At 40.1% G+C, this 16,556-nt stretch overlaps 1 protein-coding gene across 6 annotated transcripts in view; it reads right to left on the reverse strand.

Annotated features, from left to right (window-relative positions):
- The window catches only part of apba2b (amyloid beta precursor protein binding family A member 2b), an 86,024-nt gene that overhangs the window by 30,143 nt on the left and 39,325 nt on the right, over positions 1-16,556 (reverse strand). For all 6 annotated transcript variants that reach the window (XM_088077131.1, XM_088077140.1, XM_088077112.1 and 3 more), the window contains 2 exons: positions 7,028-7,522; positions 4,682-5,823 (listed from right to left, as the gene is read on the reverse strand). In XM_088077131.1, the coding sequence (XP_087933257.1) occupies positions 4,682-5,823; positions 7,028-7,502 (1,617 nt within the window). In that variant the 5' untranslated portion in view covers positions 7,503-7,522. The remainder of the gene's footprint in view (positions 1-4,681; positions 5,824-7,027; positions 7,523-16,556) is intronic.

Genomic DNA, 16,556 nt, shown 5'->3' on the forward strand with positions numbered 1-16,556 from the left:
ACAGATTATCTCATTGAAATTCAAAACAAAATACCAATAAAAATGAAAAATACTGCAAATGAGAGCATTAGATTTCAAGGCATAATCTTCACTACATTTTACTGCACCCGGCATCTCAATTCATGTCACCTTCAGATAGATTTATTCCATTTTACTGAAGATATGAATTTTTATGAACATATGTCCATCTGGTGAGAATGTTAAGCTTTTAAGGCCAGCCTGCTCTCATCAAAAAAAAAAAAAAAAAACCTGACAAAAACCACACATAGGTCAAGTGAGCAAGGAGCTTATTACAACCCATTTTTACGTTTAATGTAAGGCAGCTCCTCCTAGTAGCCTGAGTAATAACCACAAGAGCGAAAGAGGGAAGTGTGGTGGCCTAGCTTAACAAGCAACTGTGCTTTCGTAAATCCAATCTGACTATCTACAATAAAATAAGACTGCTCTTGTTCGACGTAACTATTTCTACATGAGTTAATGAACCATTTAGTCAATCACACATTCACTCCGCTTTACGCTCTGCTGCTCAGATGATGTGCTGTCTTCCCAGACTGAGAGCCCAGAGCATGCTTTGCTGCTCAGAGAGTGCAGCATTTTGAGTCAATGAACAGTCCAGTTTGTGCTAAGTCCATGTTACGTTGAACAAATACCAAAGATGTTCCTTTAGGGAGGGTTGGGGCAGTGATGGATGAGTCAAACAAACACAGGACTATCACCCAGGAGGCCGCTGTTTGCCTGTTATGCTGGTATGTGCAGCGTGCTACATTAATGACATATGTTATGTTTAAGTGACAAAAGTACTTATTTGATGTTTTCTTAACTCTTACCAAGTAGTTTTGTTGCCTTAACCTAAGTAGGTAGCAGAGTGGAACTGTTACCATGTCATGACATTGGACATTTTTAAAAAACGTGACCATAGGGTTAAATATATCATTTTGTAGCCAGTCATATAAGTTGTCTTGAAATCGATGGAAATTAATCTGTTCTTTCGTTTGGGTATGAGAGAGTGTTGCTTTAGGCACTGCGCATAATAATATTGTAATTACAAGTACACTTATCCTTTTACCTGACTGTCAATGGTCTTTAACAGACTTGGTGATCCATGGTAGTTTTTTTTTAAAAAAACATACCTATACTAGCACAGTCTTTCAAATTGATGGACAGTTATGGACCCATTTAAGAAAAGTAGTGAGCTGAAGTAATTAAACAAGCACTGGTAGAACTACATACATTATAAATATCAAAATAGTTACTTTTTTGCCATTGATGAGAGCCCTAGAAATGTGCTGGACCCCCTTATGGTAGAGTGAAAAATGTCATTACAGCTTGAAACAAAGTTTAAGAAACTAAAAAGGATCGCGTTTGACTGAAAGAGCAGGATATTGTGGGAAATACAGCCTAAGTGCAAAACCTGTAGCACCATTTAAAATGAGATTACATTACTGTGTAATATACTTTACTTTCCTGAAACACATCATACCAGCAGCATGTGTGTGTAGATGACCTCCCTGTGTTCTGTAACTCTTTTATTCTTAATCTCTTGACTCCACACTGTGCTGCAAAGCTTTTATTGAATTCATTGTTGTCCTGGTTCATTCAAAGGTCATGTTGAAGTGCTGTACGGAGAACATTTCATTTGATAACAGCGGACGAGACGACCAAATCATCACAGTGAGTTTGGGAGTCATTTGAATCTGCAGTGTGCTGTACATTCTCCCAGTTTAATCTAGTTGCACTAGCTGACCCAGTTCTGTGCTACAAATGAGCTACATAGTGAATGTAACATGTGCACACTGTGGAGCAGGTGTGTATCAGCATGCTGTCCACAGGAGACTATCACTGCTCTCCTTTTACCATCTGACTTTTAGAAGATGGGGGAGCTCTGCATGTGTTTGAGTCTATCGTTGTCACACTAGTGTGTGTGCACTAAGCTGAGGCTGTGAAAGAGAGAGAGATGAGGAGGGGGACATCTCAAGGTAACCTTTTGGAGGGGGAAGGGCTTCAGCTTTTCTCTGGTCAGTGATGAGCAACATGTCATGTAATTCATCCACAGCTTCTAAACACAAAGCTGTTTCAATCACATGGGGTGGCAAGTGTTTCTGCCACAGAGCATCAAAACAGCCTGAATATCCAGTACATTTTCTGCAAAGGCCAAATTAGCATTATTATGTTGATGCTGTTTTTAGTAGGGTCTGTCTTTTTTTCATGTGCCTGTGTCTCTATATATATGTACTTTGTATTCCAAGAATCCAGGATTCACACACATTTTTATGGATACAATTTCAAAACTTTTCCATGGGTTTTTCCATGACCCATAATAAGGCTTTTAGTTTTTCTTGCCAAACTACCTGGTGTTTTAAAAATATATATCAGATTCAAAATCTATTCAAACATAATTTCAGCTAGCAGGAAGAGACAGAAAGCTGCGAGAAAAGGAACAAACTTATGTGATAGTAAACACATAATGAGTTCCATTATTTTTTTTCAAAACTTTCGATGATTTTTACTAATTCTACGACCTCTCCAGGCTTGGAAAACCTGGTTGTGAAATTCTATTTCTTTTCATGGTTTTCCAAGACTTTGAAACTGTGATTTGCTTGCTTTCAGTTAAGATGCATATAGTCTTAAATTTCCTTTTTTTCTTTTTTTTTTATTCAATACAATTAAGTTACTTTAATTCACAGCTTGGGCCTTTTTCATACAGGTTAGACATAATACAGTATGAAAAGTATAGTTGTGAATAATGAAAATAATGATGGATGCTGAAATCCATTTTCGTGCTAAAGTTTAAGGGGTTCTGGTATTGTGTAAGTGGTTATTGTTATTGATAACACCTTTACTTACAATGATTTCTTCTTCTCTAAAAAATATTCTACTGAGAAAAAGGCCCATTATATTCAAATTCAGCCTTATTTTGAGGGAATGGAGAGCAATGATGAATTCATGAATACAATTCAACTTAAATTTACATATTGCAGGACTGCCATTTTAAAAGGATAGTTCAGATCTTTTGAAATGGGGTTGTATGAAGTACTTCTCCATAATCAGTGTACTATCTAGTAGATAGTGGCTGGCACACCCCTAGAAGACAAACAAGAGTACCTCATTGGAAGCTAAACTATGTACTGCTGTGGACAGGGCAGCAGCAAAATGTATTTTAGCCACCTAAAAAACATTCCACCAAAAAGTATATTTTCATTGCTCCACTCTACAGTCAGACGCTTTCTGATGGGGAACTATAGCTATATAGTTACATTAAGCTCTTAAAAGCCATACTCTTATGGGAAAAACAAACAGCAGTGATTTAACATCGCTGAACACAGGGGCTGCTGGTCTGCCACAGCCTTGAGTAGTTATTTAGTTTGTGTTATGTGACTCTGGCATTTTAAAGGGTTAATTCGGGGTCACCAAAGTCAAAAAATAACACAAACTAACTGATCGAGGCAGCAGCAGCCGCCATGTCTAGCCGGCTAAAATTACTGGTTTTGTCAATGGAATCTGGTGGCTCTGACGAAAGCAAAGATGGGGAACTGAGGACGTTAAACTTCACTGAACGGGCTGTTTTGAGAAAAATCCAAACTATCCCTTTAATTAGGCTATATCACACATTATTAACAAAATCTTAGCAAGAAGTAAATTGTTTCAAGTGGGGTCCATTCATCGACTTTCCGTTTTGTTGTCTGGTTAATGTGCTCTTTGTATGCCAGTGTTTGTACCTTTTTATACTTCATACTTGAGAAATAAGATATAATAGTTTAAAAAGAGCAAGAGTGGTGAGTCTGGCTTAGTCTTATCCAAAGTCGGCCGGGGGGGCTTTTGTGGCCCTCAGACTGATTTTAAAGGGCCTTCGGCTTGTTTCTCGAAATATACTACATGATTAACACATTATTAGTTAATTAAATAACATTGCAGGACAACCATATAGTTTGTAGACATGCACCAAGTTAGGGTGGGCGATATATCGAATGCACTAATAAGCTTCCCGTATTTTATTAAATGCTATTATAAAAGTAGTGTTTTCAATTGTATTCTATGAAAGTAGCTACTTGATTAACTTTATTGTAACTGAAGTTCATTCAATAATTTTGTATTTTAGTGATGTACATTTCAAAATATCAAGATATATATTGTGTATACCAATATAGCCTTATAATGTCACACTATTATTTTAAAGCCATATCGCCCTGCCCTACACCAACAAGCAAACGAAGAATTCCCTAGCAACAGATATCTCCTGCAAGGCAGCAGATATGGCCATGGCAACGACGCATGAAGTCAACAGTGGCTGTTACAGCAGAGGGCTGCCGCTTTAATCAGATGAAAAGTTGAATACTTTTTCATTTTAAGATTAAACGTTTGTATCACTTGATTGTGATTTTTTTTAAATAACCCGTATGATGCGAGAAGTAGCTGGCCACCACATATTTTCACATAACCTAATCCGGCCCCCATCCAAAAAAGTCTGGATATCCCTGGTCTAGCGCATCACCTCGGACAGGTAGTTAGCAGCTACCTTGATATTAGTCAAGGGTAAATGACTGACAGCAGGTTGAAAGTAAACGTTAGTGGAAATCCATAAGTTAAATTTTTACACTCATTGTTTTTGGACTAAAGCAGCACCTGCTGGATTCAGGCATGTGAAGCCATCTGTCTCAGCTTTAACCTCTCACTAACAGCTCACCTGCTCCGGTTGCCATCTCTGTCTGTCCTCAGGGGAGCGTGCATGTGGCTTGATGCCCCTCTGGAGGTCGGGGTTGTTGTGGTGCATGGAGGGCAGGTTCAGGGACTTGGGCCTGCTGTCATGGCGATGGTGAGCTGGTGGGTAAGGGGCTGCGTCAGGTTTGGGGTGGGGGTAGTCACTAGGTGCGGGGTCCTGCGCCAGCTCCTCTGGGCTTTGGTCAGTGCCGCTGCTAAGACTCCCCATGCTCATACTCATCTTGATCTCTGCAACTATTTGGTCAATGTCCTCCTCCGCCTCCTCCCCCGTCTCGCCCTCTACCACCAGCACCTTACGGCTACGGTACGGAGAGACTCGCACTGAGTTCCCATTGTCCTCTGGGGCATAGTAGTCTCCAGTGAAGGCCCTCCCGTGTCTCTCCTCCTCATCGCCTTCCTCATCCTCCTCCTCATTAGGGCAGTACTCCTCGCTCTCTGCCTCCTCCTCTTCCTCTCGGGGGTGCAGGGTATCTTGCATGGGAGGTTGGTGGTGGAGATGGTGGTGATGGTGGTGGTCCAGGATGGGTTCTGGTCTTCCATTGTATATCTGCTCATCCGGATCTTGCTCCACCACCTCACAGCGAACCTCCCCCTCTCCCTCACCCCACTCCTCCACCCTGTGCCTCTCTCGTCCCGCCCACTGCTCCTGCCTGACCTTACCCTCTTCTCGCCACTCCTCCCTCACCTCTTCCTCCTCTTCTCGCCACTCTTCCCTCACCTCTTCCTCCTCTTCTCTCCACTCCTCCCTCACCTCTTCCTCCTCTTCTCTCCACTCCTCCCTCACTTCTCCCTCCTCTTCTCTCCACTCTTCCCTCACCTCTTCCTCCTCCTCTCTCCACTCTTCCCTCACTGCTCCCTCTCCCTCCTCCTCTTCCACCCATTCTTCCTCTCTCACCTCACCCTCTCCCTCCTCGGCCCATCCTTCCACTGCCTCCTGACATTCATCAGTGTGGGCTCCGCCCGGCTGCATGCTGGTGACGCAGTTCCCCTGACCGTGGCTGTGGTTGCAGTCTCCCTGGCTGCTGCAGTCCATTCCTTCCAGGTAACTGTCGTCCTCTGGGCAGTATCGGATGTAGTAAGTTACACCTTCATCTTCCTCTGCCAACCCTGCAGGGATTTATGATCACAAACACGTGTTTCTCAACACCTGGGGCTTCTTTTGTAAATATAACAATAAGCACAGAGCTACTAAGCATTCACAGGGACTTATGAGGGATAGATAATAATCAGTTCCCATTTTAAACCTGCTCCACATTTGTAAAGAATCCAGTGATTCATTTAGCTTATATTTGTCATTATTATCATTGTCAAACACTGGTCAGACGGTATTGTCATCCCAGTCAGACGCCTAAAACTGCAACGCTGTTGTGAGTAGATGGCCAGATGGAGACAATGAGTATGTTTACATGCACAAAATAGTCAGGTTTTTGCCCTTATTCCAAAAAGACAATATTTCTTCGTTGTTTTGCATTTCTTATGAAAATGAATATTCCACTAAAACTTCAGTTTACACGCAGCCATGCATATTCTTATTAAAGTGCCCCATCATGTTAAAGGTGGTGGATAAAGGGGTAAGGCACAGGAGTTTCAAATTTGGGTTTGAGTTTTATGTGACTTGGCATCAGTTTATCATTTGGTCGTGTTAACGTCATTTTATGATGTTGGTAAGATGCTCAGGAAGAATGTCCAGCTGAAGGTCAGCTGATGGTGGAAATGTCGATATAAAACTTTCATTTTTTAAACTTTTTTTAAACCATAACAGGACGTTGTGTTTGGACGCTCAAATGACGGCTATGAATGTGTCAGCATTTGCTTTGTACTGATGTTTCAATCGTGTACAGCAACGTAGCACTGGGACACAAAGTTTCCAAGTATATTTTCATGTGGATATTCTCATGCTGCCAGACAAAATATGTGTGAACTTGTGGGGATATTTTTTTTTGCCAAATTGCACCCTTGCTTCAATTCACACACAAAAAAAGCATGATTTCAAGCAACAGTGGCAGTGCCAGCAAATTTTCAAGTATGAATCCCTGAATGAAAAATAACTACTTTCTCTGATGCTGCATCTGACTGTTACTTTGTAGTTTCGTTTTTTTTCTACTTTCCTGTGCATGCATTTATATATTCTGTACAATTAAGTTCTTGCTCAACAGAGACAAAAAGAGAGAGAAAAACAAATGTGTTTTTTATCCTCCTTCATATTTTAGCAAACAATAATTAGTTCAAAATCACTAATATAAGAATGGAATTGCAAGGATGATGATCATTAAATATTAATTATCCATATGATTAACATCTTTCTCCTCACCATCATCATAGTCTTCCTCGTCATCGGAGGTGTTGTTAATGTAGTCAGAGCTGGAGTCGTCATCCAGGCTGTCAGCTCCGCCGTGGAAGTCTGCTCGGTCGTGATCGTCTTGGTCGTGTTCATGTTCCGGCGTGGAGGGTGTTGCTGGCCGCTGGTCCTCCAGTTCTGCATTTGCTTGGTTGCTGTAGCGCTTCACATCGACCTCTGGATTTACATCCACTTCTGAATGGCTATGAGTCACATCTTGAGACTTGCGAGAAGAGTATTGTGCCTTACAGGAACGGGGAAGGGGTTTCGGATCATGCGGCTCTTTGGGATAGCGGACAGGGCGTTGCCTTGGGGGGAGGGCTTTCAGATCACATGACTCTGTAGGATGAGGGGTCGGGCAGGAGGCGGGGCCTGGAGCAGCCATACTGTTTCCTCCGCTGGTCCCCGGCCTCTTCCTATGAGCCATGGTTGACGGCTTAGAGGCCATGCATTGTTACTGGATTGATTCTATAACACACACAAAGACGGAGAGGCATAATTTTAGAATAACTTCAAACACAGCTGTTAATACACCCATGTAAGTACTTATACAACAAAAACACCACTGCAATTGAAATTAAAAACTTAAAAATGTATTTGGCTAAAGCCGGTAAACTTTGGAGCTTCTAAGACAAGTACAACTGTCTTTTTGTGTGTTTCAGCAGAACAAGAAAATTTATACCACCCCACATCAAAATGGCAGGTCTGCTCACGGTGGATTCCCTTTATCAGCCACACAACAACAGTCCTCCATTTATCTTTTTCTGCACTTTGCATACAGTTGCAACATATTCCCAGTGCCTGACAAACCAATCTATTCCTGTAATTGAGCCCGACAGTCTCTGGTTTACTTTGTCCGCATTCAGAGGAACTCTTTTGTGCTTATTTAGCACAACTTTTGCTTCAAATACAACAACAGTGGGCTCAATATATCACTCAGGCTCAGCTTTAGAACAATAGACACAAAGACCAGAGCTGCTCTAGGCATACTGCCTTCACATAAACCTAATGGGACACTTCCAGAGAAAGAATCAATAGTTAAATCAAGGCCATCTCCACATAGGTGCTGCACATGTGACCTGATAACATACGGCTTGTATTGATTCCAGTAGCTCGCTGGCTGAGAATGGTCAACAGGGGAGACAATAAAGTATCTTCCTTCATATAATGCAGGTGAGGAGACAGCAAAATGTTTCTTGCTGTGTTGAACAAGTAGCCTGGTAATGTGCATGAGACTAAAAACTCAGGTGGACATGTTTGCTCCTGTGTGAACCAAAACATCATGAAGCTGAACTACCTATTTTAGTCTGGTGTGGTTACTATGACGAAACAAATGCCTAATTTTATTATCATACATCCAAAACTGCAATAGTGATACACCAATTGTAGAATTCTGGGTCAATACAGATGTTTAAAATTACAATTTGGCTGATAGGCTAAAGCTGAAATCAATGTTTTTGTTGTTTATTTTGTTTTTGTTTTTATTTATGCCCCCTTTTGCACCAGGGACAGAAAACCATCTTTATTATAAAAATAACTGAACTGTTTTAAAGTCCTTTATTACATTACCTCTGAATGAGCACAAAGTCAATCATACACATTTATAAAACAACCTTACCTTACATTAAAAACTTTTTTTTTGCTTTAAAAGCCTTTAAATTGCATATATTAATCCTCTCTAATATCTACTTTATATTGCTGTGAAAGCGTCAACAAATTTCTCCTTTGAACAACTGTATTTTTTTAAGTTTCTCCCCAAAAAATGTCATTTTACTAGACTACCTCTGAACACATCATGATGACTTTATAATTTAACTTTGCCCAATAATTATTTTTACTAAAGAGAACATGAGCACATCAATGTAACGTAATTAAACACTCAGTCAGCTGTTAGCAGCAGGGGGCCAGGACAGTTTACATTAACTAGGTTTCCTCCAGCTGATGTCAACACAGTTTTGTTGTTCACAATGTGTCATCATCAGAGAAAAAATAGGGTGCATTCCCTGACAACCCCGATAGTGAGTTTACTGCGTCCTTCATCCTAAAGCCATTCTTTGGAAGATCTCCATTTGTCCCAAACCCCAAGACAACGGGACACTGTTAAGTCTCTGGCCATGCTTTTTAGCTGAGCAAAAATGACAAAGCAACAATAAATTATGCATCCCTAATAACTAAACAAACAAAAGCATGGCCGGTGTTTTGATAGCTACATAATTCAGCTCGATAAAGAAAGCTGAGAAAATGTTTACTGGTAGATAAAGTTCTAGCATTAGTTATATTAAAATCCAGTCCAACAGCAACAATGACAAGAATATATAGATATAAAGTAGGCTTAATTTGCCAAATACAAAATGGATGTTATTTAAAAAAGGAACCCAAACAACATAAAGCATGTCCTATAAACCATGAATCAATCCTATTAGACATAAAAAATAAAAAGAAAATGAGAAACACAAACATGCAAGCCAGCATCAAAACACACAAACAAACAGATTTCAGGATGAGAGCCACAAGAGCACTTAGCTATTAGTTGCACTACATTTTACCAACCAACTCAAAAAGTTCAGACTATTTTTCTATCTGTCAAGCACACTCTCTGTTCCCTATCATCCATTTTGTTACCATCTCCACTGTTGTGCCATCCAGCCATGAACAACTGCCCTCAGAGGGGTATTGTTGCTGCTTCCCCCCCTTTTGTTCCTTCACCATAATTACATTTTCCATCACCAGAGCTTACACTGGTTAATTAGCTCTGCACAACCTGGCACAAACACACCCCCTCTAAAGCACAAACAATACAGAAACACATGCACACTGCTGGTTGTTCCACAGGTAGTCAAGTCAGGGGACGAAGATTACATGTGCACACAAAGCACATGCACCGGGCTGACTGGCTCTTGATGCTGTATGACACAGACATGTTATGGATAGATAAGGGCACCTCCATGGAGGTTTCTGATCACACAGTATCTGTACTGTAAATGCAAACGGACATACATGCTCTATACACCTAATGAAATACAGCAGCATCTAATGAAGCACTTTATTCATTATTTAAAATATCTTTTTAAGGTTTTTTAACACCAAACTTTTGCCGGTGACTTGGAAATGACTTCAGCTTGTTAATATCTATAGGAAACCATACGTGCACTAACTGTATCTCTTACCTGACGTCCGGAGCTGGGGTGTAGTATTCAATAGCAATGGGATCTGCTCTAACAACAGCCTCATCCTCCCTCCTCCCCTTCCCTCCCATCTCTGTTCGCTCCTCCCTTCCCCCCACTAGCTGCTACACAGCATGCACCTCCCTGACTCCACCCTCCTTCTTCCTCCACACGATATCCCAGCATCCTCCTGTAGAGACTCAGCCCCGCCTCGTTCAATTCCCCAGAGCTGAGGGTAAGGATTGGTAACTATGGGTAACTGCATCCCCTGGGGACTGATACCCTTTGACCTCCTCTTTGTTGGCCTCCTAGACTCACAAGCCTTTTCTGTTTTTGTGTGTGTGGTGTTACCCGGCTGATTCTGTATTTGTGTGTCATACCAAGGTTTTGATGTTTTTTGTTTTTTTTTTCCTGAGTGCCGTTACAACTGCTGTGGAAATTGAGAGGAAAATCCCCAAAGTCCCCAGCCAGGTGGCTTTTTCTAAATCTGCTTTGTCTGGCATGTATTTCAGATTTGACTGCGTTTATTGAATTTGCATGCATTTGTACATCACAAGACACACAGGGGATCTGTCCAAATCGTTTAGTATCAACAGGAAAGATCTAGAATGAATTATGACATAGTGTACACCTATGATTATAAACACAGGATGTGTCCGCGTCAAGTGGCCAGTTTGGGACATAAACTTTTATGATCATTCAATTTTTTTATCTGTTGTTTTGTTTACCAATTGACCCATAACCCCCACTTTGTACTGTATGACCACAAAAGCGTTCCAAAATACTACGACATTTCTTTTGAAATTTTAGGGATTGCTTTTTGCATTTTAGCTCATTGCAGCCTGACAGCCTGACGGAAAACAGCCTTCTGTAAAGAACTGCAGAAAGAGTCAGGCTGCAATATTTGGATTTCAGTTCAGACTACTGACTACAAACTGCGATTTTTTCTTATGCAGACTGTGAATGTATGTAAATATCTACAGTCAACTCGTGTATGCAACTTTTAACGTGACACGATATCAGACGACATTAAGTGATGTTAGGGGACATGAAGCAGCGCAGTTGTCCTTTAGCTCGCCCTTTATCTAATTTCACACAGACCAAACTGAAAACTGTTTGCATACGTTCACATTTTAGATACATTTTAGGGTCTTCACAGTGAATTTATGACATAAATACAGTGTAAATAAATGCAGTATGTGGGTTACTTTTAATCTTTTGAACTTTAACTAACTTTAATCTCAAATGAATTCTGAGTTTCTTCTGAGGGTTATTTCTTTTTTTCCTCTTTCACCATCCAGCCTTTGCTGTTTATAAATTAAAATTAAAATTAATTTGTTTATTCTTGTTCCATAAATCTTTTTTAATAAGAGTTAATAGGCTATTTTGTGAGAATTGTCAGAACTTTGGTCAAACTCAAACCATACCATGAGTCAACATCCTAAACCTTAGGCCAACAAGATGTAATTTGTTAAGAGGCCATGCTTGTATATTGTTCTGGCTTCTTTTTACAAGATCTCTAAATTGCCAATGTGAGTTAAAAAGACTGTGTTTCCCAGTTAGTCTCCCACAGACAGGTTGTTTCTCTGCCTCCCTCTGCCTACCTAATGTATGCAGGGATATGCTCCAACCCCATGGAAACCTGAAAAGAAATAGAGTGGCTAAAGAAAATGAACCAATGATTGGTGCAAAAAGAAATCAGAATCCAGCTGGCTCCATCACTGTACATTTCTTTCTACATCCCACCAGCATACACACACACACACACACACACACACACAAACACACACACACACACACACACACACACACACACACACACACACACACACACACACACACACACACACACACAAAATATCTGTCTCCCACATAAATGCCCTGAAATGTAGGCACTGATTCAAGCTGATACCTTCATCACTAAAAAAGGCTTCAGACACACAAACACAGAAACACACACATACCCACACATACACACACACACACACACACACACACACACACACACACACACACACACACACACATACCCACACACACACACACACACACACACACACACACACTCCAGCAGCACTAAAAGCAGCATACCAGCCAGTCTGCCTGCAGTAACGCAATTGTCAGTTTTGAGCTGCAGCTGGGCACCGCTCATGCAAGGCTGTCTCCACAGACAGACCTATTCATGTCTGACACAAAACACCTCATCTACAGTTTGATAAAGCTTTAAATTACCCTCAGACCCTTGTTTGGCAGACATATGTATTAAAGGTGTGTGTTTGCATGAATCTAGTGTGTGTGCAGAGGTAAAGCAGGGCTGGCGAAAGGACAGAGGGCGAGAGGAGCTGTCCGAAAGCAGCAGATGGCTCAGTCAGAGTGAGGGCCTCGGGAATACTAATGTCTCTCTGCCTTGAATTTTAAGATATGACCTCTGTTCACACCAGTGAATTACTGTCAGGCTTCAGGGAAGAGGAGGCAGGACAGGACACCGCAACGACACAAGATTATTTGCCAAAATGTTTTGTCACTATTCAAGTCTTCTTAAAATGCTGTAAGACTGAAATAAGTATCATGGTTGATTCCATAAGCCTGTGAATGAACAAATCCTCTTAGGATGAGGGAAAGTAATGATCAAAATCGCTGAGGTATTTACCTGAGAGGTCTCCAACATTCAGGTACATGGAGAGGTGAAAACATGACACAGCAATGACCAACAATGCTGTAGACCAACATAGTCAACATCACCAGGGCTCCCTCGTCAAAAAGCCGATGGGATTTTCCATTGGGTTTCAGATTATTGCAGAGAATGAGCTCTGTGGCAAACTAACATTTATGATGCTTACATGTTTTGCTCAGCAAAGTAATTCTCACAAATGAACTACACTTTTATGATTTTCTGAAGCATAAATGCAATCGCCAGAGGTAAAAAGCTAAGGTTATAAACAAACTACACTATAGTCACATGACTTAACATCGCCACAACAGCGAGTCTGTAAAACAGTTTTCGACGCGGTCCGGTGTGATGACGCGGTGCAGTCTGATTTAGCTACTCGTTAGCTACTGTTTTTTCTTTTATATTCTTTTTTTAAATTAAGACACTTCAACATTTACGAGTAGTATATTTTATGTTGTAGAGTAAACGTGAAAGTTTCTTAAGCTTTTGCTAACCACAGACTTTATTTCAGGCATCTAACCAAAAACACATTTAAAAAAAAAACAACCAAACTTCAAGACCAGAGGAGCAGAAGTGCTAAAATGCTAAGTCATTTCTGTGTTTTCATGCTAATTCTTGCAGCGCTTTGCTTACCCTAGATTCAGACATTTTTGTTGAAACAAACAGAATTTTAGTCACTGATAGAAATACATTTATTGTTTCCCACTGTAAAAACAATATTTTGTTTTCTTGCACTATGGAGACATATTTGTGCTTCTTATTTTCGGCACTTGTTCAATGCCTCATTTTTTTGACATATTTGCTGCAGGCACAGCTCTGTACTTACTGCAAAGATCATCATTTAAGCACAAACAGATACTGTATGTGAGCTCTGAGCAGTGAAACAGGAGGAGTGGGAGTGGAGGCAGTGGCTTTTTGCAAAGGTTGAGCATCGTGTTCTCTTCTAGTTCATTTTAATACTGATGCATCTGACAAGCAAAAGGTGACTGCATGTCATGCAGCAGTCAATACAGTGGTATACACTGTTATCATGCGCTGAACCACTGGCTTTTCACAGTTACTGACCCATGAGTGTCTCACCCAGTCTGGGTATTACTTTTTTTTTTAAGATTTGTTTACCCTGCAGTCAATTCTGTTGATCTTTTTGCATAACTACAAAAGTATTTGCAAAGTCTGCAAAGTATGATTAAATCCTGACTGAGCCATAACACTTTTATGTCATCTCTCTTCTGCTTTGACTTTCTTTTTCATCTTGTTTTCTCATCCAGCCCGATAACACAGATTACTAAGACAGTGATATTCACTTCTTGACATTTATAATAGACAAATGCAGTAAGCAGATTAGAAATGTTCTAAAATTATTTTGGTAAAACAGTTCTTTTTTTTTAAAGACAAAACTGTTATTTTGTTTTGCTCAAAATTTAACTAAAGAAGGTACTGAATTAATGACTTAGTTAAGTATATTTCACAAAAAGTGTTTATTTTTCATTTTGGTGGGTGGTAGACTTACTGCAAAAAACACTTGCCTACTATTAATAGCTGAACTATTGCAAAGTTGAAGTAGCAGAAGTGGGCAGTAAGGCATACCTAACAAAGTACATTTCATGTTCCTTATTTCAATATGTAATTCTGTACTGTACTCTATTTTTGAGCCAGTAATCCACTTTTTACTTCACTGCATCTGCCATAACACCTTTGTTACAATTAGTCTGCTCTAAATACTGAGACTGAGTTTGGAGCACCTCTACTGCAGATGCAGCAGCTGCCTGGAAGAAGACGCACCACCTGTGTTTTAAACACGATGCAATAATGACGGGGCAAAACCAAGAACAAGGGGCAGCTTCCAGGGACAATCCCTGACGATCCCTGGTCACACTTTTAATAACAAAATCTAAAAAAGAAAGCATTTGCATGATGCAGTGCGTGCTGTGCCTCCCGTAAAAACACTGAGATCTCTGCTTTCAAAAACTCCTCCGGATGAAAATGTGGTTAGCAAGCTAATGATAGATAATCTTTTCTATGATGAGGAAGAGTGGGGTAGAGATGAAGAGATGGAGAGTGAGAGTAGGAGATGTTTATATCTCAGTTGTATAGGCTATCCTTATTTATTTGATTAGCCTAACTGCTCTACTTCTTTAAAATCCATTACTTTACAACAGCCTACAAAGTACAAAGTAACTTACTCTGAGTCATTTTATAACCAGGTACTTTTTTACTGAGTAGGCCTCTCAAATGGTAATTTTCACTTTTACTTGAGCATTTTTTATGGGAATAACTGGACTTTTACTTGGTTATAGATTTTCAATACTCTTACCCAGCACCGACCCTTAGCTGTACTATAAAACTTTATCTTGCAGCTGTTATTATTGACCGAAGCAACACTGATGGCCAAAATTCGTCAATATTTTTGCACACTTGGTCACAAATATAAAATGGTTATCTAACTATCAGAAAAACTCTGGGTCTATCTTTTTTAAATCAAAGTAACCAGACATAAACTTCTTTGAGAAGTGACAAGGGGACCATTTAAAAAAAGCAATATTTGTTAGCTCTGCTCTAATAAAACACTTTTAACTTGAGTCTGTAAGTCATTCTGTTTCATAATATCAAACTGTTCTTTTGTTTAAAACCTAATGGATTTGTCTTTCAAGTATTAAACAAGCACAAACTACATGCAAAATACCGGCTTGACAATACAATTTTACTATGATTTCCAAATCTAGAATGGTAACTGTTCACTTTAAATATATTCTGCAGTATTTTTGTGGGTGCCTGTGCATACTGTGGTCTAAATGATGTCTCTGGGGTTAAGTCTTCTTTCTGCTTGCAGCTCATTTTTCACAATGAAAGGAAAAAAATGAGACCCATCTGCTGAATTTAAAGTGAAAAGCAGACAAAACAAGGATGGAATATGGAGGAGTTCACAGAGTTTGCGGATAGAAAGTGAGAATGGAGAGGGAGAATCGTCTCCATTTTGTTTCTTTTAAAGATGGAGGCCTGGCTACCTGCTGCTTCCCAGCACAGAGGAAATTGCTGTTTCAGTTGAAGCATGCTTTCTGCTTGGTGCTCTCTCTCTCTCTTTTGCACAAACAGACACAAAGACTTGCAGGAAATTATGGACAGGACCTCAGCTTATTGCTTAAAATCTTATTTAAAAAGACTGATAACGCGCACAAATGCCTGCATAAATACGTGCAATGGGATGTAATGGAGGATATTTTCTCATCTAAACTCAGTTAAATTGCATTTAATAGGTGCGGAATAAATTGACCAATTCTTTAGGGCTGATATAAATAGATGGTAGACGTTATATTAGCATTGAATGGTGTAAGTCACTAAACATATCGGGTCTTCAAAGGCAAGTTTTTACATCAGCTGTGGCTGAAACAACTACTGTTCTGCTAACAAAATGCACTCTGGGAGGGGCCCCAGTCCCTTTCTACTATAACAAAATGATGATGTTGTCAGCAGGCAAGTACCTCATAAATTAGGCCTACTTTTAAAGGTCCAGTGTGCAGGATTTTGGGTTATATAGGGACTCCCACACTGTCATTTATTTGTGGAGGGTCACCACAACTAAATCATCAGGCGCCACAACTAGATTTTTGAAGCTGAATTGCTAATTAGGAGCGCTATTGTAATATACTGTATATATTGTTTGGCTATT

Source organism: Plectropomus leopardus, chromosome 1, assembly GCF_026936395.1.
Source record: "Plectropomus leopardus strain MGB_pleo_1.0 chromosome 1, ASM2693639v1, whole genome shotgun sequence".
Classification (NCBI taxonomy): Eukaryota; Metazoa; Chordata; class Actinopteri; order Perciformes; family Serranidae; genus Plectropomus; species Plectropomus leopardus.